We start from the raw sequence: 26,100 nt of genomic DNA, 5'->3' as shown, positions 1-26,100 counted from the left end.
GAGTAGGAAGAGGAGATTTGGGGAAGGCAGCTTCTCACCTCGTGGCAGCATCGATGTTAGACTGAAGCACAGATGGGGCCACGCGTTCTGGGTAGGATCAGCAAGCCCTGGAGGACACACGTGAGGAGCACATGGGGTAGGGGAGGCCTGGGGGTGCTGGTGATCGAAGGCACTCTGGAGGTGTTTCAATGCAGGAGGGATGGGTCTTGCCCTCAAACCCCAGCCAGGCTCAGTCTCTCCTACCTTCTCTCATATAACAGCAGGACAATTTGTGTGCTGATTTCAGAGCCTCAGGAATTACTTGACTTCAGAGCTCCGTGTATTTTCCAGTCACCAGCAGCTGATTCCAGTAGCACAGCATGGATGGAGAAACAAACCCCACACGCTTTGAAGAGGATACATATACATAAGAGTTTACTTCATATACTAAAAACCCAACAAAAGCATCACCCTAAACCCAACCAACCAACCCAAAAGCTCAACCCTGATCAAAAAGCTTTCTGGCTCACCCCCTTTTCCAGCCCCTGCTGAAAAATCTGTGCTATTACCTCTAGAACATTAAAACCAAGCACAGCAGTAGCCCCATTTTCAGGGGGAGGGAAACCTGGATTTAAATACTGCTTTTGGCTAACGGGGTCCCTTCTTCATGGACCTTTCTTTGTCTCGCAACTGGGCAAGCTCAATGCTCTCCTGCAGCAGGAAGGGAATCGCTGCATCTTCTATGACACTGTAAGTTATAAATATACAGAAAGACACGAGTCACATAAAAATACCCCTGACAACAACGACTCTCAACCCATCGCTGACACTTGGTATGAGAGAAGGCCAAGGACAGCACATGGTTCAAAGGAGGGAACCCAAGTAGCCCCAAACCTACCAGGAGGACAGGAATTGGAGACAAGATGTGATCTGGAAACGAAGAGTGACCTGGTGAGTGGCTATGTACAGGTTACTCTCACTCAGGCACTGCTCAGCTATTGCTCTGCTAAAACCCCACCAGTTACTCAGTCCCTGATGCTGAATTTGTGGTGCCTTCCCCTCCCTGCCCATTGCAGCTGAAGCTCTGTGTTAACAGCTTTGAGGAGCAATATCCTTCATCCTGGAGCCCACGCAAGGAGATGGAAGGGGGAGCTGACCCACAGGAGGTGCTGGGAACCACTGTCCCCCTCTACTGAATCCTTGGAAACATCCCATGTCTGACACTCAAGAACCAAGAGGTTTTCCAGGCTCAGGAAAAATCAAAACCCTTCACAGCACCTCAGGAAGGAGCCGTGGGTCCCATCAGCATCATACCACTGTTGGGATGGAGTCAGGTCACTTCCATAGTGGTCCATAGACTGCTGGGCTCTGGGTCGGTGGCTAACACCATGCTGACAACACACCAGTGCTTCAGCACTTGCACTGCATCAAGGCTTCCCCTTTTCCACTCACCAGTGATTAGACTGTGGTGAGCAAGAAGCTGGGAAGGGGCATGTCTGTGACACAGGTAAAGAACAGCAACAAAACCACCAGGGAGGAGGTTTTGGAAAGGTGGCCATTGCTCAGGATGGGCTGGATATAGCTCTAACAGTGGGAGATGGGTTGGAAAGCTGTTGGGATGCTGGGTGGCGGAGTAACAGTCTGTCCTTGGCCAAGCTGGATGTGAATGAGGTTGACATTCTGGATGCTTTAACTATCACAGCAGAGCAGGGACAGCATCACGAGGATGGGAACAAGGTGCTCCAGGACAACTGAGGCAGCACAAAACAGTGCTCCTCGTGCTCCAAAGCTGAGACAACTTGCTCTGCCCAACACTGAGCAGCTCCCAGAAGAGCTGCAGCTGCTGCTCCTCAAATCTCTGGCCACACGTTGCCTGCACTCATTGGGACACACACCCAAAGCTCTTGGAGGCACCAATTCTGCACCAGTTGGATGCTGCTATGATGCACAGAAATGCCACAAGCGATGCTGATGCCCAAGGGGCAGGAGAAGAGATCCAGGTGACGGGAGAGCAAAACCAGCCCCCAGCAGAAGAAATAAGCTCAGCTGTACTGGCCCTGAAGTTCCTTGGCATCATTTGAACCCTGAGGTGGGGCTGGATCTGGGGGTGGGGGGGAATCATGGGTGCACTGGGGGCTCAGCACAGGCTGTTCTTAACAAAACCCACTGCACATGACTGGGATGAGGGGAAAAGTAGGAAGTGACTGGAAAGTGACCTCTACTGAGGACCTAACAGGGGCAGGAAGAACCCAGGACACCCTCTGGCTGGTGGAGTATTACAGCAACACCTGAGGACTCTGATCTAGTTGAAGATGTCCCTGCTCACTGCAGGTGGGTTGGACTTGATGAGCTTAAAAGGTCCCTTCCAACCCCAACTACCCTATGAATCAGCAAAGCCTCAAAGCACTTCAGCTACTCCCTGCTGCCACTGATGGGAACTCGTTGGCTTGGGAATCAGCCCCCTGAGTCACTCCCCAGTGAAGGACCTACTGGGCAGACTGGAAGGCTCTACAGGAGCAGAGCACAGGGGTAATAGGATCAGGTTAACAGCCAGGCCTGGAATCTCCAGTGTAACCAACAACCTGCTGCACACACAGCAGATCCCCTGGACATTGAAGGACGGCACCAAAGAGGCTCAGGGCCCAGCTCACTGAAGGTGGAAGAGTGGACAACAGCACCACAAGAAGGCTGGGCTCCTAAAGGAGAACTGAGTCAGCTTTTCCATGACTTTCAAAGGGTTCTTCAAATGGGAAAACGGGGAGAAGTTGGAAGCGGAAAGGGTTGCAAAAATAACCACATTGTCTCTCCATGATCCGTTTCAGTAGGTTCCCAGGGGAGGCTCCACGCTTCCCAGGAGCTTGGCACAGCCAACACCTCCCCTGTGTTATAAAACAACCCCTTCTGGGGCATTCCCTGCTGCTCTGCTCTATAAAACAAAAAGGTCCCTGCAGAGAGGTCCCAGGCTGTTACTCTTCCTTTGACCTCCTCCTCCAGTGAGCCAGGAAGGGCCCGAGGCTGTTCCACACCTCGGTGTACATGAGAGTCCCCATGAAGACGAAGGCAGTGCCCAGCCAGTGCCAGGCTGTGAAGGGGTTGTGGAAGTAGAGGATGGAGAAGATGAGGCTGACGAACTTGCGGAGCGTCACCACCAGTGTGACCGTGAGGGACGTGCACTCCGTGGTGAGGATGAACACGCCGCGGATGCAGACGTACCTGGAGAGGTGAGGTAAGGGGACATCAGGGATGAATCACAGAATGGTTTGGGTTGGAAAGGACCTTAAGATCACCCAGTTCCAACCCCCTGCCATGGGCAGGGACACCTCACACTAAACCACATCACCCGAGGCCTCATCCAACCTGGTCTTGAACACTGCCAGGGATGGAGCATTCTCAACCAACCTGGGCAATCCATTCCAGTGCCTCACCACCCTAACAGGAAAAGATTTCCTCCTTACATCCAATCTATGAAGAAGGAGGACACCTTGGAAAGCCTTTGGGAATGAGGACTGAGCAATGAGCAACCCAAGTGTGGTTATAGAGGGAATAAGGTTCCCGTCTCCACACACCAGTGTTTCCACAGCTGTGAACAGCTTCACTGCAAACCCCAAAGACACCCCAAATCTCCCACCAGCCCTGCCCAGGAGCCTGGTGAACAGTTGGTGGCACACAGGGTTTACAGTCCCTGCCATAGAGTAAGGGAACCTAAATCCAGACTAAGGAATGGTTTGGGTTGGAAGGAACCTTAAAGCTCCTCCAGCTCCAACCCCTGCCACGGGCAGGGACACCTTCCACTAGAGCAGCTTGCTCCAAGCCCCTGTGTCCAACCTCTGGCCTTGAACACTGCCAGGGATGGGGCAGCCACAGCTTCTCTGGGCACCCTGTGCCAGCGCCTCAGCACCCTCACAGGGAAGAGCTTCTGCCTTACATCCCATCTAAATCCATCAGCAGAAGTTCCCTTTCCCCTTGAGGGGTATGGGAAAGGCAGATTAAATAAGGGGGTTTCATGGAGGAGCCTGAGCAGCAACTTATGTTCTCTGAACAGTGAGAGGAAAATGGTAAGAGGGTCTCAGATGAAGGGTCCCTTTCTTGAGGGCATCTCAGCTTCATCAGACTTTCAGACCTCTCCTCTCTACCTGGAAGACTCTACACTGACGTATTCCAGGTAGCTCCTGATGTGTCCCTTCTACCTAGAGCTGGCTGGCAGAACTGTAGTGAGTTTACCCCAGTCAGCCTGTCCCTGGGTAGGCGGTGCCAGATTTCAGCTACCCTGGAAAAAATCATAAGCCCCAGGTTAAATTCCATTCCCTATTATCCAAGTTACACACACATCGGCTCCCAAGCGCAGGGAAGACCCCAAGGACTTTATATCCCCACCCCATTGCTCCTCTCCCACCCCAGTGCCATCTCCGTGGCGTCTCAAGCTGCGCTTTCAAAGGATACTGAGTGATGACGTTCATGAGGAGGTAGAACCACATGATTGGCAGGGTCAGGCCGATCACTGGGACCTGGAACGGCTCTGCAGGGAGAAAAGGATGGAGCAAGGTCACTGCCTCCTACTGCTTAAAGATGATGCACAGAGAAACGGCTCTATCCCATCCAGGACTGGCCACTGCAGCTTCAGGAGGCTGTTGTTGTGTTAGGCAGGATGAGGTGTGGGCACAGTTTGATTTTGGACAGTTATCTTGTTCCTACTTTGGTAAATGACAAAGGCCATTGTTTGCAGATACACTTTGTCTCGGTTTCTTCAGGGCTGTCCTACTGTTAAAATTGGATGAATCAACTGTGAGGCTCTGAGAGGGCTAACACAGCAAAGCCAGTGCAGCACCAGCAAAAGAAGAGTCAATGGGTCTCTGTTTACACCTGGGTCCTGCTGCTCCCACTCCCAAACCCTCTCACAGGGAAGAGCTTCTGCCTAAGAGCTCAGCTCAGTCTCCCCTCTGGCAGGTTAAAGCCATTCCCCTTGGCCTGGCCCTACAGGCCCTTGTCCAAAGCCCCTCTCCAGCTTTCCTGCAGCCCCTTTAGGCACTGGAGCTGCTCTCAGGTCTCCCCTTCAGGAGCCTTCTCTTCTCCAGGCTGATCCAGCCCAGCTCTCTCAGCCTGGCTCCAGAGCAGAGCTGCTCCAGCCCTCGCAGCATCTCCATGGCCTCCTCTGCACTCGCTCCAACAGCTCCACGTCCCTCTTGTGCTGCTGCCCCAGAGCTGGATCAGGACTGCAGGAGGGGTCTCCCCAGAGCACAGCAGAGGGGCAGAATCCCCTCCCTCAACCTAATGACAGGGTTGAGAGATACAGAAGCTTTCTGGTGCTGGAAAGCCTGTTGAATTTCACTTGAACACCCCAAGACAACAGTCTGATGTGCAAAACTGCTGGAATGAAAGCTTCCTATGGCATTTTCCAGAGGACAGAAAGGTGTGAAAGCAAGGATCCATCTGTGCAGCACTTACCTGACTGGCTGAAGAGGACTGCATGGTGGTAGATGTTGGGGGCGAGAAGCAGAAAGCCAGGGAGTGGTAACGCGTGCTGGAGAGAAAAGACATGATGTTAACAGGTTATGTGCACCCAGCCCACTTCTCATCCTGGGAAAGCAGCCTCACACATCTGGATGAGAGCACAAACTTCCCTGCTCCAGCTCTGCAGTGTGTCATCCTTCGGATCTGTGCTGCCTATGGGACGGGAAGGAATTCTCTCAGCGGTTCTATTTGCCCTCTAAAAGCAACAGGAAGGATGTGGTGACTCACATTGTAAAATAGGGCCTCTTTGGAGTGCTTCCCAAACCGCTTGTACAGGGTCTCCTGGAAAATCCCCATCCTGGCGGACATGAGGAGGGCGAAGGTGAGCGCAGCAATACCTGGAAGAGAAGCACAGCCTTGCCACACTGCTCTAGCATGGCATAGCTCAGGTCAATCAGCCTGCAGGCTCCCACAGGTTGGCTTTCAGTCAGTCCAGACTTGGTAAGACGGGTAACGGCCTTTGGGACACAGGCATCCAGTGTCTCACTCCCCTCCCAGGGAAGAACTTCTTTATATCAAACCTGAACTTCCCCTGTTTCAGTTTGAACCCATCACCCCTTGTCCTATCACTCCAGTCCCTGATGAAGAGTCCCTCCCCGGCATCCTTGTAGCCCCCTTCAGACACTGGAAGCTGCTTTGAGGTCTCCACACAGCTTCTCTTCCCCAGGCTCAACAGCCCCAGTGTTCTCAGCCTGTCTCCATATGGGAGGTGCTCCAGCCCCTGCTCATCCCTGTGGCCTCCTGTGGACTTGCTCCAACAGCTCCATGTCCTTCTTATGCTGAAGACACCAGAACTGCACACAGTGCTGCAAGTGGGGTCTCACCAGAGCAGAGGGGCAAGATCACCTCCTTTAAATACTGAATGAACACTTGAATCAGCCACATCCCATCTCCCTCTATGCAGTCTACCTCATAGCATCAGGTGTGTCAGGTAGGGCTTCTTTTGCAGAAAGAAGTCAAGAAGATACCTGCAAACATGCATGACTGCAGTCTCACTTTGTCACTAAACCACTACCTTGAAGAACTGCTTAGATGCCATATTTACCTCATTTGACAAACGAAGAGCATCTCCTTGCACAAAGCTGCTGATGGGTGCCCCAAAACCTATTTCTTTGCAAACCAACATCCACCAGATGCTCAGCACAACTTAAACCCAGCACAGGGACTCCCAGCACCATCTGCTTTACACAACCCACATAGAATCATAGAACCTACTAGGTTGGAAAAGACCTTTAAGGACGTCAGAGAGCTGAGTCTTGACCCAGCAAGCTCAGCTGGAGATGTGACACTCACCTAGCAGCCACCACAAGAAAACCTGGAATCCGTCCTCTTCATTTAAGCTGGAGTCAGATGCCTGGTGGAGGGAGACACAACACAGTCACATTGAGCCACCATGTCCCTGCTGCTCAACCTGCCTGTATCTCACTCTTGGTTTGTGTGTTGTATTCCAAGCCCTCATATTCTCTGAACAGAGGTGGCAGTGACTACAGCACGCTCTGCTTTCCATTCTGCTCAGGGAATGCACCAGATTCCAGCAGAAAGTGTAAATGCCTGACCAAGAAAGCAGCTTTTCTGAAGCAAACGCCCTAGCTTAGCAAAAGACTGAACTCTTCAACCACAAAATTGATCAATGACACTTAGAAAGCTCTCAGACAGCCCATCAGCTCATCTGTCCTCATCTCAGAGATGAGGGTGCAGGAAAGAACAAGGGGTTTGGGCAAGCCCCAGTCAGGTATTAAACCAGGGCTCCAACTTGCAGTGAAGACACTGAGGAAACCAGGCCTGTAGAGGCTGTTAGCTGAGGGCAAAACTCCAGGTAACATGACTTGGCTCGACTCTTTTCCACTGTAGTTTAGGGCAAATTAGATTAAATCACCTTTGCCACAACTGCCCGTGCTATCCCACAACCCCATGACTGCACATGGGTTAACATAGAGCAAAGCTGCACTGCACAGACCTTCTCAGACATTCTAAGGACATGAAAAGCAATTCAGTAATGAGGAACTTGGAGCTTTGACAGCCCTGGTTCACTCCCAGTCTCTCAGAGCTGGATAAAGTGCAACCAATTTTCACTTGACCACCACTTTATGCCATCTTCCTGTCTTCAGTTGACAAGATCAGGCTGTAGGTGCTGACCCAGGAACAGCCCAAAGTGGTGTTACACAGGGATTTTTTTCATTCCTCCTGTGCTCCAAATACAGGCACTTTATTTCAAGGGTCACAGAAAGTTACACTGGATGAAAGCAAGCCTGGAATAATCTAGCCTGAACGCTGACAACCTCTTTTGGGATAAAAAGAGCAAAGGATTAAGATGGATGAGTTTTGTTTAAGATTCACTGCTCCTACTGCAACACATCACAGTAAAACAGCTGCTAAGTGTTATAAATAATGGTTTAGTGTCAGCAAAAAGCAACCTAAACAGGTTAAAAGGCACCTGTAATTAAGCTAAACCACACATATGTGGGTATCCCTTCCTTCCAACCCACATGAAAATTAAACCAGGAACAAGAGCTTTTGGGAAGCAGATTTAGAGCCAGAATACATTTTATCTTTCCATTAATAGTCAAGCAAAGGGAATTAGTGATGAAGGTGCTGACAGCAGCTCCTCCTGTCAATAAGGTTCACAGCTCTGCCCTCAGGCCCTTTCCAATCCTTACCACTTGCTTTGCAGACATGAAAGTGCAGGTGAAGATCCCCAAGGACACCAGGGCTATGGATGTGTATTTAGATACGCTGTATCTGCACAGGGGGAGAAGAGAAATGTCAATGACCCAGCTCAGCCTTGTGTCATTCATCTCCTGCTCTCTTGCATCACATTTAGCTCCATTACACTGGTGTGAACATGGAGTAATGGGCACATATCCATTACCTAACACTGGAGGGAAGAGGGAAGGTCAACTCACTCCAACAGCAACAAAAAGGAGCATTTGGACCAAGATCTCCTTGCCTGTGGCAGAGGATCCCTCTTGGACATCTACGTAGTAATGGAGTGGCAGGGGATGTGCTCATGCTGGTCCAACAGCCAGACCCTAAAGTACTGGGAGGACCCTCCTGACCTGATGTGGGTAGGTTGACCCCAACAGCAGCCAAGCACCTACACAGCACCTACTCATTCCCCCAACCCCATGGGATGGGGCAAGAACACGAAAACTCATGGCTTGAGCTAAAGAGTTTAATAGGTGAGGGAGGAAACTAAAACCCCCAAAACATGCAAAAGCAATCACTCATCACCTCCCACAGGCATGGCCATCTTGAAGCCAATTCCTCCCAACCCTTTTCTTCCTCCACCCTGGTTTCTATTGCAGCACACATTAAGTGGCACAGAATATCCCTTTGGCCACGTTGGGTCATTTGTCCCAGCTGTGTCCCCTCTCAACTTGTTGTCCACCCCCAGCCTATTTGCTAGGGATGCAGAGTGGGAAAAACAGAGCCTTGACACTGTGTTAGCACTGTTCAGCAACAGCCCAAACATCAGTGCTATCAACACTGTTCTAGCCACAAATCCCAAACACAACACCATATGGGCTGCTATGAAGAAAGTTAACTCCATCCCAGCCAGACCAGTACAACCATCCATCAGGAGTGGTACTGGCCTCATTCAAGTGAGAGGAAAGAAGAGAACTAACACAGAAGGCTGCAGCAATGTGTTGATCTCTCTTTTCAATCCATGCTTGACTTAAATGAAGGAGTGAAGGGTGGTGGGAATGCAACAGGGAACTATTCCAGCCTCTAGTTCAGGCATACCTTTATGTCCCCAGTTTCCCCACCAGTAAACCAAGAATATTTAACAGGAAAGGGCACTAAGCAGTCAGGATTAAGTCAGTGGCAAAGCATTCCCTGGTGATGTAAAAAGAGGTTTTAATTTACCTTTTCTTCAAAATGATGATACCTAGAGCCATGCTTGCTATGAGAGAACCCTGGGGAGGAAGAGAAAGAGGATTAAAACAAAAGAGAAGGTCAGCATGACAAAATTCCTTGCACTGGGATGCAGAGAAACACCACAAACTCAATATAACTAATGCCAAAGCATCAACAGACGTGCCAGAACAGGATCAGCGAGACTGGCAAGGCGGGGACAAGACACAACAACTTCAAGTTGTGCCAGGGGAGGTTTAGATTGGAGATTAGGAACAATTTCTTCACCCAAAGGGTTGTCAAGCACTGGAACCTGGAAGAGGCTGCCCAGGCAAGTGGTGCAGTCACCATCCCTGGAGGGACTTAAAAGACATACAAGTGGCATTTAGGAACATGGTTTAGTGGTGGACTTGGCAGTGCTACAGAACAGTTGGACTTGATGATCCTAAAGGTCTTTTCTAACCTAAATGATTCTATGAGTCCCACTTCAGCTAGGAGGAGGGGAGAACTTGAGCTAGGTGGTTTGGGAACAAGGATGCTGGGGCAAACAGGCTATTAGGATCTTCCCCATTTTTGGCTCCCTCGTGACATTCAGTGTGTGCTACAGATCAGAACCTGCTGTGGTTTTAATGGGGAACAGGACTATGGCTCCACAGATTGAGTGCAGGGCTGCAACACAAGAACCATCCATTATGGTTCATGCAGGACAGGTCTCTGAATGTTGTCTGGTTTTCTTCTTTTTAACCTCTCCTTACTTCAGGTATCTCAACTCCCTGGTGTGTTGTGGGAGAACAGTAGATCTGCCCAGCAGATTCTGTTATTCCAAATACCTGGGACTTCATCTTCTTTGGTTTTAACAGATATTATACCCTGGTGCTCATCTACACTCAAGTAAAGATGCATTTTAATAGCACTTTCCAAAGCAAAGACAATGCAGTAACAGTGGAGGTGGAACTAGGCCAAATCCATGCTCTCTGACCTTGGGTGTTTAACCAAGACGCCTACACTAGGACATGGACCACTTGTTGCAGCTGTGTGAAGGAAGGGAAAGCTGGATGCCCTTGGCCAGGATTCAGTTCACTCAGAGGTGACAGCCAGAGTCTGGGCTTGGTTTTGTCACTTACTTCCCCATCACCTTTGGAAATATAAAGCCTGGTTGAGCCCCCTTCCTTGTCTATCCATTAAGCTGAAATATAATGATCAACACTGTGAAAGTTAGAACTGGAACTGAGCCTTCAGAGGAAAGTTGCTCTCCCCACAAGTTACATGGAGTTTACTATTTGCATAGGAGTTTGGTGCCCTTAGAGAAAGAGAGGGTGGCAAAACACATGCAGGGACAGTGCTTGCAGAGATAACCAGAAGAGATGTCACAGGAGGAGGAAAAGGATGACAGTACTCACTGATCTGAAGATCATGTGCAGTGGCATGGCGATATTTAAGTTCAGGGCATAGTTATTCACCACACTGACAGTGAAGAACATGGCCACCATGGTGAAATAGTACCTGAAACACAGAAACAACATAAGCCAGCTGGTAGCTGTGCATATACCTCCCTGGGATGCTGGGAGTCACCTTAGGAACAGATTCTGGGTTGCAAGGAAAAGTCTGGAGCTGAGCAGGAGCCCTAGCTCTTGGGGCTGTGACAAGGAGATCAGTCCCCTTTGGATGTAACAGGCAAGTACTTAGGACAGGAAGCAACCTGACCTGCAGTGACGCAAGCTGTGCTAACTCCAGAAGCAAAGGGGAGCTGAAGATACTCCACATGAGATCTTTTAGCAAGGACTTCCTCCGTACCCCTCTTTTCTGAGGGCAGTGGCATAAGACAAGGCTTGATCTGAGGGGATTCAATGTCTGCCAGCAGACATCATTACCCTGAGTGGAAGGAGAAACCATTCAAATCCAGGCTGAACACCACCTCCATGGTTCTACGCCTCCACAGACTATAGTTCCTCGTTGTGACACAGCCATGAATGGCACTAAACTTGCCCTCAACTTCCTGTAATGAGGATCTCTGTCCCAACACTCAGCTGCCCCAGGCAGTCTGCTAAGGCACCTCACTAAACCTCTTCACTTCATCCACTGAGTGCCAGGGAGGAGAGCAGGAACATGCCAGGCCATTGCCAGGACAAGATCAGCCCTGATGGAGAAATGCAGAAGTGAGTTTGTGTTTCCAGTAAACCTTTCCCTCCCACACTCATTGCACCAAGTCCCAAAGTCACAGCAAAGCTCTTCAAAACACAGACAACTCTTCAGTGTGCAAAACACTGCCCTACTGCTTGGACAGGGAGGTATCTGATGGCAATTTCCTATTGAGAATTCTCATCAAAAAGAGGAGTTCATCTTTTATCAGGCACGACAGGTTCTCAGTGTGGCTTCACAAATACCGCAGAATGGTGGGATTTAGACAGGATAAACTGATAAGCCATTTGATTCAACACTTTTGGAGATAACAGATAACTAGACAATTTGTGCCTAACAAAAGTGTTCAGAACAACTATACCTTATTGGTATGGCTGGCTTCTTCCTCCCAAAGTTGGTTTCGAAGATAAAGCCTTCCACTGCAATAAATAGGAACTGGGAGAATGTCACTATGTTCCCACATCCTGGAAACTGCCTGCAGAAAGGGGAAGAAAGACAACCATCAGAGCAATGCCATGGAGAACAAACACTGCATGGGGTTCTCATAAAAAGAGGCTCTCAGTTCATAATCACAGAGTGAGCATCAGCCTGGAAGGGCTTTACTGCTTTACCTATCCAGGTTCTCACACTGCCTTTGTTCAGCACCTCCCTGCAGGTATTATTCATCTGTGCTTGTAAATACATGTGCAGCAATCTCTTCCTCAAACACTACCAAAGAGGTAATAAGCAGCCACCCCCACTGGTGAGGCTGCACCTTGAATCCTGTGTTCAGTTCTGGGCCCCTCACTACAAGAGAGACATTGAGGTGCTGGAACGGGGCCAGAGAAGGGCAGTGGAGCTGGTGCAGGGCCTGGAGCACAAGTGTGATGGGGAAGGGCTGAGGGACCTGGGGGGGTCTCTGGAGAAGAGAAGGCTCAGGGGGGACCTGATGGCTCCCTCCAACTGCCTGAGAGGAGGATGGAGCCAGGAGGGGCTGGGCTCTGCTCCCAAGGAACAAGGGATGGGACAAGAGGAAACGGCCTCAAGCTGCACCAGGGCAGGTTTAGATGGAGCTGAGGAACAATTCCTTCCCCAGAGGGTGCTCAGGCATTGGAACAGGCTGCCCAGGGCAGGGCTGCAGTCACCGTCCCTGCAAGTGTTCACACACTGTGGAGACGAGGCCTCAGTGCCATGGGTTAGTGGTGGCCTTGGCAGTGCTGGGAATGGTTGGACTGGATGAGCTTAAAGGGCTTTTCCAGCCTGGTTGATTCTGTGACCATGGGTCAAGTGCTAAATTTGGTTTGGAAGTGAAAGATGAAACTGGTCGCACCTCAGAGCTCTGTATAACATCCTGCAGGGTGCAGAGTCTGAATGAGCAACATCACACACTTGACTTAACCATGGTTATGGATCTCCCCCTTTCTCATAGAGAAGTGGCTCTGATAGGGCTCTCTCCATACCTACAAGCTGCTGTACTTTTTAGAGGCCAGGTGAAATGATGAATCCACCCAGGAGGAAGGCAGCAGGATTTCCAACAGTGCTTACTTCCACTGCATGAGGGAAGTGCCAAGTTCAGGTCCGTGCCTGCAGAGCAAGGTGTAGTATCTGTGGTTCTGCTTGTATCATAAGCCACAAAGCAGTGTCTGACCTTAAAAGAGACCTTTTAGCTGAGCATCCTTCTTCTCCCCGAGACCCAGGCACTGCAGCCATCACTGCCTTTGTAGTGGAAATGACACCACCTCTGAGCAAACCAACCTCGTGTTTATTCTGAGGGAAGAACCATAGAATGGTTTGTGTTGGAAGGGACCTTAAAGCTCATCCAGCTCCAACCCCTGCCATGGGCAGGGACACCTTCCACTAGAGCAGCTTTCTCCAAGCCCCTGTGTCCAACCTGGCCTTGAACACTGCCAGGGATGGGGCAGCCACAGCTTCTCTGGGCACCCTGTGCCAGCACCTCAGCACCCTCACAGGGAAGAGCTTCTTCTTTATATCTAACCTAAATCTCCCCTGTTTAAGTTGAAACCAATTCCCCTTTGTCCTATCACTACCATCCCTGATGAAGAGAAACTACATACAAGCCCACAACAGCTTGACAATCCCTGCATGGTGATCCTACAGACATGTCCACTGCAGAGCCTGCCTCCTTCCTAAGAAGCTTACAGGCAGCAGGAGAGGATTTTGTGGAGACACACAGTCAGCTGTGGGCTCAGAGGAGGCAGTGACATGTCACATAATCAGAAAGCTCCCTGTTATTTGCAGCAGGAAATGGGAATTTAAGTGAGTACTTCCCCTGTCTCTGCTGCAAGACAGAAACTGAGGCCAAAGACTTAATGGAGAAGCTGCACACCACTGAGTTCTGATCCTCACCCTGGTGCACAAGCATGCAGCTTGCTCACACAGCACCCCATCACAAGTAGTTAGAGGCTGGGTCTAGACACAGTTTTGTAGAATCACAGAATCCCAGACTGGTTTGGGCTGGAAAGGACCTTAAGATCATCCAGTTCCAACCCCTTGCTATAGGCAGGGACACATCACATTAGATCATGTCGCCCAAGGCTCTGCCCAACCTGGCCTTGAACACTGCCACAGATGGGGCACTTACCACTTCTCTGAGCACCCTGTGCCAGCGCCTCAGCACCCTCACATTAAAGAACTTCTTCCTTATATCTAGAATACAGAATGCAAGCTGAGGGATGCACTGGAAAACCGGAATAAGCAAGCTGTCTCCTGGGTAGCAAAGCCAAAGGCCTGATCTCCAAAATCTCCTCTGTCACCCCCCAAGACTTCTCAGAAGCAGCAGCACTGGATAATGCAGAGCTGGCAAGCAGTTGCCACCTAAGAGCACTCACAAAGGCCACCTTCTCCCTGCATTTTCCATGGGGTAGGCACTAGCCTGAGCCCCTCTTCTCTACCCACCCGCCAATATTCACATTTTTCAGAGCTCAGTCCCCCATAAGACCTCAATTCCCGCTGTGCAATGAGGTTAAGAGGTTCGGAAGTGACTTGGGGAAGTGAAGAGATACTGAACAGTAGAGAGAGGCCAGGCTCCAGGATTGTAAACTTTATCTCTATAGGGGAATACAGAGCACGTGTAAACTTGGAATAAACCCAGACTGTTCCCATGCACTAGACTTTGTTTCCTCCCCATTTGCTGTACATATACCTCACATTATCAGGGTTATACGTTGACTGATAGTAAAAAGACAAACAAAGAAACCTCCAGGCTGTATCTGTATCTTTGACTCACAATCCTAACACACTGATAGACCTCAAAGGAGAGACAAGATGTGTGGCTGTATCAACCACAAGGATCCGCTTTAGCTGTAGCTAACTGATAACACGTCCTCCAGAAGCAACATGAAAACACTGGAATGCAATTGTCAGCCTGCCTACTAGGATGGGATTGCCTGGGCTGTCTCACAGCCCCAGCAGATGCTGGGATGAAAGACAGTGTAGAACATTCCATGCTCTGTAGGGAATTCCTTCAACAGCCGCTGCAAAAGAGCAACCTCCCCATTTGCACCACACAGGGAAGAACCCCCTGCATTGATATCCACCATGCAGAGCCTCAACTGGTCTTACAAAGGAGGCACCTCACAAGGACACAGCTTCAGGTGGTGAAGAGCAGATCATGGATCATGGGATGAACTGGATGGTGTTTCCTGCCCTGTCCAGGACTCCTTGGTACTCAGGGACTTAAGTTTAACTTGCTCTTTAAACCCCCCAACAAAGGCTTTTCCTGCTCTTTCTCTCACAAACCCACTTCACTACACTGAGAAGGAGCAAACCTGGTTTTGGCCTCCTTCAAATCCCCTTCATAGCAATTTAAGCCCCTTATTTCTTGTTCTGCCTCCAGAGCCTAGCAGAAAAATTTCTCTCCTCTTCCCTGCAGCCATTCTCCACACAGTTAAAGTCTTCTGTCTGTCCTCACGCACCTGTAGACTAAACACTTCTCATTCCTTTGCTCTATCCTCATAAATCCTTAACAAATTTCTCCCAATCCCCCTCACTAGACTTAGTCTGGTCACCACCTGTTCCTGTGATCCTCTTCCAGGACTTGGCTTGTTAGGAGAAGATTCATTTCCAGGAGAGACTTTTCCCTCCAGGTAACCCCAAGACCTAAAGAAATAATCAGTGTAACCCCAACTCAGGGACCAAAGGTGAACAGCACAAGTGAGGGGTACAGGAACAGAGCTATTAGGAACAGGGGAACGAGAGGCATTGCTTAAGAGAAGCTTTTATGTGAAAAGCAGCTTTTCCTTGAGGTCTGCAATTGAATTTCTGGAATTTGCTGCTCAAAATCCCTTCTGGGGTTCAGACACCTAATTCTGAATAGGGCAAAACGGCTCGGTTTTGTTTTAAGGTCTGGCTTCAGGATATACAAGCCTAAGTGGCAAGCAAATGGAAGAAGCCAGATCCAAAGCTCTCTTCACATTAGAAGGGCCCATTCCTCCTCCCTCACTGATGCTCCAGCACAAGCCAACAGGAAATGCAGAGGTCAGAGAAATCCCTGAGAGGAAACAGAAGTCATCACACAAGGTCTGTTCCCCCAGGAACCGCTTCTTGATTTATACAGGGATTGCTGAGGGATTGTGCAACCTTGTTTATGGTACCTGCATCCCAGCCTCCCACTTAGCCTCAAATACCCCCACTGCTGGCTTACAGAGGCAGGCTTCCTCTTGCACTCCCTTTTTCTCTGATCAAGCTGGGATGACGATGGGTGGGCAGGAAGTAAGGGCAGGTTTTACCTATGAATGATTGCCCAGAGAAGCTGTGGCTGCCCCATCCCTGGCAGTGTTCAAGGCCAGGTTGGACACAGGGGCTTGGAGCAAGCTGCTCCAGTGGAAGGTGTCCCTGCCCGTGGCAGGGGTTGGAACTGGAGGAGCTTTAAGCTCCCTTCAACCCAAACTGTGATTCTATGATGTGAACACAGTACGGAGCGGTCAGGGGACGCAGCTCCACACTGACTTACTATGACTGTAGGCACAGAACCAGTTTAATCATTACTTTCTTCCAGTTAGATCACACACTTTTTGCCTTTAACAACTTGCTGACCGACCCTGGACACAAAACCCCCGGACCATCACCTTTTCCAAGCCATGTCAGCCTTCCTCCATAAGGGCAAGGAAGGTGACACAGCACTTACACAGCACCCTAAACATCAGCCCTCCTCTCTCTGCCACCTGGGAATTCTCCTTGGCTCCAAGCCCCACAGGGACTCCTCACCATCACCACCTCGGCTCTGCGGCTGCATTTTGCTACCAAAGATCACATTTCCAGATGAACAACGTCCCCTCGGCCCCGCCTGCTGGCCCCAGGGATCCCTACCCAGCTCCTGCACGTCTTCTTCTTGGGATTTCAGATGTTACTTGGCATCAAAGTGGGGTTTTGGGCCGGATTGATGCATGTGGTGGTCCCTGTGTCACCAAAGACATGAGATTCCCAATGCTGGGACCATGACGGGACCAGGCTCGGCCCAAGCTGGGGGGGGGGGGACGGACGGACGGACGGACGGGACAGCCCCCCCAAAACCCCACCAGACACTGGCACAAGAAGGCCAGGGCCTGGCAATCCACACCCGGGCTCCTTCTGGCACCCTGGTGAGGAACCCCGGCATTCCTAAGCCATGAAGGGGACCGGCCACGCCACGGGGGCCACAGAGCCCATCACCCCAGACCCCACCATCACCCCAAATCCCTTCACAAACCGCTTCCATCTCCTGGAGACCCTCAGGGCCACCGCTGCCGCTTCCTCCCCTCACAAACCCTGAAGCCGGTGGGGGACACCGTGCCCCGACCCCCGATCCCATCGCTGCCCCCGCACCTGGCCAGCAGCTCCAGGAACACCACGTTGCTGCAGCAGCCGCCGAACACCAGCCCCACCGCCACAGCCGGGTGCATGGCGTTGCCTCAAGCAGGGAGACACCGTCCCGGGCCGCCACCGCATCCCGCTCCCGGGCCGCGGCCCCGCTCTCCGAGCCCGGCCCCGCTTCCTCCCGGCCGCGGGTAGTTCGGTCCCCGCCCGCTGCCCGTTCACCGACACCGCCGCGGCTGCAGGGCCGGGACTACAACTCCCAGCGTCCCCCGCGGCGCGTCTCCGCAGCCTCCAGCCAGGGGCGCTGCGCCGCGGGGCATGATGGGAGTTGTAGTTCCGCGGTGGCGGCGTGCGGTAATGGCGGCCGAGGGCTCTGCGCTGAGGTGGCTGGAGGAGGAGGGAGGGGGGCAGCTCAAACGCTGCTTCCCTGCGGAGAAACAGCCGCTAATTGCCGATTTGGGGTTTAGATCATTAAATTATCGCTTTGATGTGCAATCGAGCTTGTCTGAGGCCTGTGGTGGAGCCTCCCTGGAGGTCCTTCCATGCTCTCAGGGCCGTAGGCAAGTCCCGTATCAATGGCACCACGGCGGAACCAGAAACACGGGATACTGAGGCACCAAAACTGGGTTTGAAAAGCAATTGTGTGCTTGGAAGGAGTCGAGGGAGACAAGGAGAGTGTTGGGAAGGGGAGAAGGGAGGGAAAGGGACACAAATGGTGGCACTGGGGTGGTTTGGCGACTCTGGGGGTCTGACAGCACCAGAAGCAGCCCACTGCTTCAATGGGGAGATGGAGGAAAACACAGCGCGTTTAGAGTGATGGGTGAGGTGTTTCTGCACACATCAGGTGAAAGAGAAGGGCACTGCGGTGCTGGAGATGGAGGATTTGGGATTACTGGTGTGGGGACAGACTGCAGCCAGAGGCACCGATAGCATGTGTAATGATGCGTTTGTTAATTTGCTTTCATGGCAGGGTACTTCAGCTTCTCTTGTCAAGGTGAAGATAATGTCCTGTCTATCATGGTAAAGACATGAATTAAAACACCACAACAGCTCGCAAGGATCCAGCCCTCACATGGATCTGGCGTGGACTTTCCACAGGGCTTAATACAGTGTCTGTGGCACCTTCAGTTTTACTTTGTCCCTATTAGTTTTTGTTGTTTCCTTGTTACTCCTTATCCCTGTTACCTAGAGAGTGATTTTGCATGGAGTTGGAGCAGTTCATGCTTTCTGCTGTTAATGTAGCTACATATAAGTCAGCGGTGAACCATCTTCTAAGCTTGTATGGAGAGCCCTTTTAAGCACCTGCCAAAGCCCTCTGGGATCAAAAGAAGCCAAATTGATCAAAAAGTGGGATTTTCAGGCTGTAAATATTTCTTTTTGTTTTAAATAAATTTGTATCTGAATCAGACCCAAGTCTTTCTTTGAATACAAGTGTGAAATCCCATGAGCACGCTGCAAAGAACTATGGTCAGCCCCAAAATGAAGCACTTCCTTTTATGATTTCAAGCTCTTTCAGGGAATGTGACAGCCTTGGCAGCTTCTCTGCTGCTAAAAGCAGCTAATGACAGGGGCAGAACTGCCAGGAGTACCCATTTTTTCAGCTCACTGAGAGCGTTTCTAGGCTCTTTGACTCCAAGCTGGTGATCCCAGACTCCATGCATGGGGGCTGGAAACTCAGGGTGGATGCAGCATGTGTCCTCAGGGCTTCCAGGAGCTGAAAACCTGAAAGCTAAAGCAATGACACCTGGGAATCCTTGGCTACCTCGTGTGCTTTGGCTGCAGATAGAAACACTGAGGTGTCCCTGCCCATGGCAGGGGTTGGAACTGGATGATCTTCAGGTCCTTTCCAACCCAAACCATTCTGTGATTCTTGATAAAAGCATCATAGATCCAAGGGCTCTGGAGCCTCCATTGTGATATTTCCAGGAGTTTCAGCTTGGACATACCCTCTAGGAGGATGGTCTGCCAGAAAATACAGCCTTGGGGGTCCAAGCATCTTGGAGACCCTATTGGAATCCAGTAGTTGTGCTGAGGTCTGGCTCTGTATTTGGCAGAAATTCATTTTTCCCCTGTTTCACAAAGCGTGTTGGTGCTTTCTGAGCTCTGTCTCAGTAGAAATGCTTCCACTGCTTTCCTTGGTCTTCCCATCAGGTCCTTTTAAATGGTTTATGTATTATTAAAAAGCACCATGGCTCATTAGCAACAAACAAAGACGATGGCTCAGGCTCACTGGCACATTGTAACGTCTCCAGGGTTTCCTGCTTCCACATCCTCAGCTGCTGCACAGGTCAGAATGATCGATTCCTTTCTCTTCCCTTCACTAATAAGCTTTTCCTAGCTTGGGTGCTCACTTCTTCGCCTTTATTCACTTGCTTTGTGCTTCAAAAGGAGGGGGGAGAAAGGGCTGAAGTTGTTTTCCTGCCACAGTAAACTCACCGCACCTTAGTTCCTAAATGCATTAAGCCACAGAACAAATTGCTTCTTTTGAACTGCTCCAGTGTAACAGTAAACCCCAAATGTCAGCTCATAAAGCATTTCCAGCTGGTCATTGTAGCCTGGCACCTCTGGGAGGGCAGTTTTGTCTGGGCTTGTGAGTACTTAACATCCTTTCTAATGTTACAGCTAGGAGGTAGGTTCTGAGGACGCATTGTCTGGCTGAGGGAAGTTCTCAGTCTGGTGTGTTCATGGTCTAATTCTTAGGGGATGGGGGCTTTTATCGCTGCAAAAGCTTCCAGGTCACCTAAGTGTGAGCACAGGGATGTGGTTGCCAGACTTGCCTTTTATCCTTGGTGTGAGGTTGGTTTATCCTAGCTGTGATGCTGGACCAGCTCCTCGTTTGCAGGTTGGTGTGTTCTTCACAAGTGATCCTAATCACAGATTAAAGATTAGTAGTATCATTATTCATTCCCGTTAAAACAAAAAATGAAATCCATTCCAAATTGGACATCAGCTCCATGATATCAAAATGAATGACAAAGGTCAGAAAATAGAAAAAAACATTAATATATATATAAAATACCAGTTCAGAAGTAATTTAAAATCAGTTCACCTTCACTGTATCAAAAAGCAGACACCCAGCAGTGTGTCTATGAACATCCTCTGAGTAGGAGAGATTTCTTAGCCCTGTCTCTCTACTAGGAATGACAGCTAACACTTGGCAGTGCAGCCAGGTTGTCTTGCATACCGTGAACAGACAGCAATGCTCTTGAGGCCATGTTCTTGCAGTCAGGATGCTCTAAGGGCACAGACAAGATGAGGTTTGTAGGTTGAAATAATATAGCTGGAAAATTAAATAAGCTTTCAGCTATAGGACAAAAGCTTCTCTATCCTGCCCAGGGCTTATTTGTTTTCTAACAACAGCAGATGCTCTAATAAAAGATATTACTTCTACCTACAAACATCATCTTGCTTCTGCCAGGGTTATTTTGACTTTCTTCAGCAATGGCTCAAATAAAACAAACCATGTTTTCACATCATGGAAACATGGGGGAGTCTGTTTCTGCCCAAAAAGCAGGCTGGCTGGTGGTGGTGTCTACCCTTAAACAAATCTGTAGCACTTCAAGGTTTGAATAAGCCCTGGCAGCATTTTGAGTTCCTGACTTCTAAAATACAGTTCAAAGCAGACTGGGGACTCAGTCTGCTGAGTGAGGGGTGTTGTGTTGATTTACTGAATGCATCTCAGAATCAGTTGGGTTGGAAAAGCCCTTTAAGCTCATCCAGTCCAACCTTACCCCAGCACTGCCAAGGCCACCACAAACCCATGGCACTGAGGCCTCGTCTCCACAGTGTGTGAACACTTGCAGGGACGGTGACTGCAGCCCTGCCCTGGGCAGCCTGTTCCAATGCCCGAGCACCCTCTGGGGCAGGAATTGTTCCTCAGCTCCAGCTAAACCTGCCCTGGTGCAGCTTGAGGCCGTTTCCTCTTGTCCCATCCCTTGTTCCTTGGGAGCAGAGCCCAGCCCCTCCTGGCTCCATCCTCCTCTCAGGCAGTTGGAGGGAGCCATCAGGTCCCCCCTGAGCCTTCTCTTCTCCACACTGAACCCCTCAGGTCCCTCAGCCCTTCCCCATCACACTTGTGCTCCAGGCCCTGCACCAGCTCCGGTGCCCTTCTCTGACCCCAATCCAGCATCTTCCTTCAGCTCTGCCCTAGAACTGCATTGTGAGAGATCTTTCTCATGCCAGAACAAGGAATTCAGGAAGCCAGATTTTTTTCATAGCTGCCAGACAGTCAGGCCTTGATTCCCCAAAGAATTGTAGGTTTTGGGCTTTGCTTTGGGGCTGACTACAGTGATGGGGAAAACCAAACAGCGGTAAGCTCCTGCATTAAAAGTTCTTATGTTTCATTTCCAGACAGACATTTTTGAGCCTGTTAGGTGTGGCAAAATCTGACAGAACACCAGGGACTTTGACATTCTGACACGGGCAAAAGCTTGTTTTTCAAAGTTGAACTTTGCCAGAAAGGCTTTCTTGCTCTCTTGTTTTCTAAAGCATAGCTTTTTCTGAGCAGTAAAACCAGTCATGTTCTTAATGCATGGGAAGCAAATCAATCAAACCAATCTTGGCTGTTTTCACAATCAATACCCATGTGATGCATGCCTGGAAAAGGCAGGAGATTCTAACACAACACCTATGTGCAGTGGGTTTCCATAGCGCCTGGTCCATGGAGGATGGGAATCTGTCACAGAGCAGTTCCTGACCTTTGGCTCAGCTCGAAACTGCTTGTACTTCTAGTGCTGCAAATGCCTTTTCAAACCACAGGGTATCAGTGGCAGTGGTGCTGTCACACAGGTATTGTGTGGCTGTCTCTGAAGTAGATCTGCTAATGTTTCAGTTAAGTGTCTCAGAGACAGTGAATTCTGCAGCCAGGGCAGATTCTGAGAGATGCAAACAGAGCAAGCTAATGAAATGCCTCATTTCTAACTGCATCAAATGCATTATTTCACCTTAGATTTCACCTTTGGCTTCAGCTGTCGCTTCACCTCTGACTTTGGGGTCAGATGGAGATGCCACAGGTAAAAAGAACTCGTTTATTAGTCAGAATTACTGAAAATGGAGACATGAACAAGTTTTAATACATCTAAGCTCCACCTTGGCCTTCCGTTGTTTACCAGCACCTTTGGTCTATCTATATATTACACTGTTAATTCAAACTTCTCCGTTCCAGCAATGGTGTCTCTGCTCAAATGGAGTGTGATGTGTCATCTCCAATAACATCATTGTGACAGTTACATTTTTCCTGATGGATGATCCAAGAAGGGATTCAGAGCTGCCAAACTGGACTCTCTCCAATCCACATGGATTTGTGTTTCTGTGTGCAAGGCATTTCCGAAGAACATGAAAACTGGTGAAGAGGGAGATTGTGTAGTGATGGGTGGTGGTGATGGACTCACTGCCTTTTAACTGGCACCTGGGTTTAAACTGAAATGGGAGAGGTTCAGGTTAGATATAAGGAAGTTCTTCCCTGTGAGGGTGCTGAGGCACTGGCACAGGGTTCCCAAAGAAGTGATAAATGCTCCATCCCTGGCACCATCCAAGGCCAGGTTAGAAAGAGCCTAGGGCAACATGGTCTAGTGTGAGGCATCCCTGCCCATGTCAGGGGGTTGGAACTGGATGATCTTAAGGTCCTTTTCAACTTAAATCATTATGAGATTCTATGATTATTATTAATCTCATTTTATAGGAACAGTTACACTGCAGAGACAGAGACTTGGTCAGATCATTTGGGGTGAAAAGAAGGGAACAGATCCTGGGATTTAGATTTCCCTCTTCCAGTATTATGTATCACTATGTTAGGTGCATATTTGTGGGAGAGCAATGATAAGGAATAAATCCTTTTTGTATACCTGAAACCTAAACTCACCTAACCCAGGTATCAATGAGTGCTCCTAAACAGTCCTTACTGTGTCCTAAACCAGTCTGCTCTGCCAGCAGCCAGCTTGTTGCTGCGCAGCTCTCCCAGCCTTTCTATGTCAGCTCCTTCACCTTTGTTTTGGGAATGTGCCGCAACAGCAACTCAAGAAGTGCTACTCCACCTTCACCAGCTTTGTTTGAAGTGCCCCAAACCCCTGGACTTCTGCAGCTTTGGCTGAGGGAGGAGTCTTCTGCTTCTCTGTTGGGAAGCTTTGTGTGGTAGTCAGCGTTAGCTTGCCATTTCTTTTATGGTATCAGGTAACTTTAACTAAAGTCACTGATGTGGTTTTAGGTGCATTACAAGGGGTAAGTCTCTCTCCTCAAATCACTGCATTCTGTTCCATCACAAACTTCCAGGTGCCTCAGATATTCTTCCCACTCTCTCAGTAGATCCTTTCTCAGCAATCTCAGTTATTTGCTAAATGCATTGTGCACCTTCTCAGCTTGGCATTCAGAAATGGTCCCTGTTTCTGGATGGAGCAGGAGACATTTCTGCTGTCTCAGATGCTTTCTGAGAGGCACACACGCTGCTTTTCTCACTACAGATGTTTCTGTCCCTCACTAATGTAAAGCAGCGGGGCTCCCATGACATAGTAGATGCAAGAAACTCGCCTCCTTTCTCCTCTTTGTCACTTTTTAAACACTCCCCCCCCCCCCCCCTTTTTGTTTGCCTTCATTTTTCCTCTGCCAAGTTTTATTTGGGTGATTTCCAAAGCAGATCTCTCTGATCAAGCAGTGCTGGTGCTAGAACTGCCTATGTGCGTTGCTACTTGTCAAAAAAGGCTAAAAACTCCAGGCATGTTTTGGGGGGAGAGAAGGGGAAAATTGGAAATAGCTTCTTTATTCTTTTCTCTAACCATCTCCCCCTTCCTTCTCCTCATTCCTTACAATCGTTAAAGTTGACATCTCTTTAAATGAGCTGGAAGAACTTCAACCTCAAGCGCTTTTCCCTTCTGAAAGCGTCCCCGTGTTGGATATGTCTCTCCATGCTTTAGGCAAGTGAGCATGACTTTGCAGAGGTGATTGATGGCTTCTCATAGAAATGCTCTTTCAATTAAAGTAACCCAAATGCACACAAAGAGGAGAAAAAGAGGTTCTTTTTTCCTTATTTTACTCGTTTTATGCTTGTCCAGAATGTGAATCAGTTATCTTCATTAAAACCTGGGCATGTTTTCTTCTTTGCAGCCTAACACTTAACTGGCTTCTCTCTGTACGCTCAACCCTGATCCATGTTGCCCCTGGAAAGCAACACTGCTGAGCTCAGCTTGTTCTCCCTGCTCAGCTGTGCCAACACTCCCTCCTTGCAAAGCTTTCCATATTTCCTATGATTTAAGGCTGGGTTTGCCCCCTCCTTGTGCCTGGAGATGAAGAATTAATGCACTAATTCACTACACCCTCAAGGTATCAGAATCATTATCGTTAAACATCTAAACTATGCGTTCACCCCAGGTAGGTCTTGTTGCTTTAAAAGCCCTTGGTGACAGGGAAATTGAAAGGGAAATACATCTTTAGGTATTAAAGAGCTTTGCAAGCTGCAGCATCGCAGTCTGCCTCCCACCTTTGTTCAGCACTGGGTTTTCATTCAGTGTGTTGTCAGTTTTGCCCCCAAATTCACTTTTCCTTCAATGAAAGCCAGGGAAACGGTCACTAACATGTTTTTATCTAGATATTGTGTCCATTATTCATTTTACTCCAACCGTTGTTGCTTTTGGCTCCCACAAGCATGGAAATTAGAGTTCTTCCCAACCTCGTGGCACCAAGCTTTAGTTTCAGTGCGCTGCAGGATGTGGGATTTGGGAAATGGGACCTACCTGTCTATTCAGAAGTCTCATGGTCTAGCAAAGACCTTTGGAACCACAGCACTCCCAGAGTAATCTGTCATGACTTCACATGGGCTCCAACGAGGTTTTGGGAAGTTGCTCCAAGATCCCTTCTGAGAGGGCTGGAAACCTTCTACAATGCTATACATTTCCCACATGAAATATCCCCATGTCTGGTTCTTACCCATCTGTTCTTGTGTATTGGTCTTGCTTTCACTTTGCTTTTACTGTCTCCCAGAGTGTGTTGAGAGAACAGACATGGTGCCTAGGTCCAGCAGTTGTATTGCTCCACCACTGTGACTTTAGTTCCCCCCTGTTGTGGGGGATCTTTGAAATATCATGCTATAAGATTTGGGCTCCTAGATGAGTAGTTGGATAGTTTCTTCCACTATTAGTGGTGTCCCTCGGGGGTTGGTAATGGGACCAGCAGTGTTTTAACATCTTTGTCGGTGACATGGACAGTGGGATGAAGGACACCTTCAGCAAGTTTGCCCATGAAACCAAGCTGTGTGGTGTGGTCAGCACACTGGAGGAAAGGGCTGGGATCCAGAGGGAACTGTTGGAGCGAGGCCAGAGGAGGCCATGGAGATGCTGTGAGAGCTGGAGCAGCTCTGCTCTGGAGCCAGGCTGAGAGAGCTGGGCTGGGTCAGCCTGGAGAAGAGAAGGCTCCTGAAGGGGAGACCTTTGAGCAGCTCCAGTGCCTAAAGGGGCTGCAGGAAAGCTGGAGAGGGGCTTTGGACAAGGGCCTGTAGGGACAGGCCAAGGGGAATGGCTTTAACCTGCCAGAGGGGAGACTGAGATGAGCTCTTAGGCAGAAGCTCTTCCCTGTGAGGGTGCTGAGGCGCTGGCACAGGGTGCCCAGAGAAGCTGTGGCTGCCCCATCCCTGGCAGTGTTCAAGGCCAGGTTGGACCCAGGGGCTTGGAGCAAGCTGCTCTAGTGGAAGGTGTCCCTGCCTGTGGCAGGGGTTGGAACTGGAGGAGCTTTAAGGTCTCTTCCAACCCAGACCAACCTGGGATCCTATGAGATTATTCTACCTGTATCATTCTTTCCCTGTGACTAATGGCCTGTATCTCTGCAGGGAAATGCAGATTTGCC

General features: G+C 49.6%; 1 protein-coding gene across 1 annotated transcript; it reads right to left on the bottom strand.

Moving 5' to 3' along the window:
• Positions 1-419: 419 nt before the first annotated feature.
• Positions 420-17,476, bottom strand: SLC35B4 (solute carrier family 35 member B4). The gene is made up of 10 exons (XM_061467974.1): positions 17,284-17,476; positions 11,843-11,956; positions 10,743-10,845; positions 9,355-9,404; positions 8,145-8,226; positions 6,781-6,841; positions 5,716-5,825; positions 5,422-5,497; positions 4,420-4,495; positions 420-3,192 (listed from the first exon to the last, which is right to left on the bottom strand). The coding sequence occupies exons 1-10, from the start codon at positions 17,358-17,360 to the stop codon at positions 2,946-2,948; spliced, it is 996 nt and encodes a 331-aa protein (XP_061323958.1). The 5' UTR covers positions 17,361-17,476; the 3' UTR covers positions 420-2,945.
• Between the last annotated feature and the right edge of the window lie 8,624 nt (positions 17,477-26,100).

The sequence above is a fragment of the Pezoporus flaviventris genome, unplaced genomic scaffold, assembly GCF_033815535.1.
Source record: "Pezoporus flaviventris isolate CSIRO_AGI_PZ_B2104156 unplaced genomic scaffold, CSIRO_AGI_Pfla_v1 ptg000046l, whole genome shotgun sequence".
NCBI classification, from domain to species: domain Eukaryota; kingdom Metazoa; phylum Chordata; class Aves; order Psittaciformes; family Psittacidae; genus Pezoporus; species Pezoporus flaviventris.
The sequence above is the reverse complement of the archived record's forward strand: the minus strand, read 5'-3'. Positions and strand labels throughout refer to the sequence as shown.

Bases quoted from the DNA above. Each gene is read 5' to 3' on its own strand.
- SLC35B4 (XM_061467974.1), bottom strand. From the start codon at position 17,360: ATGCACCCGGCTGTGGCGGTGGGGCTGGTGTTCGGCGGCTGCTGCAGC. The intron at 10,846-11,842 runs GTATAGTTGTTC...TCTGTGTTTCAG, and splicing joins AAGCCAGCCATACCAATAAG to GTACTATTTCACCATGGTGG. The intron at 6,842-8,144 runs GTAAGGATTGGA...TCCCTCCACCAG, and splicing joins TCATGTCTGCAAAGCAAGTG to GCATCTGACTCCAGCTTAAA.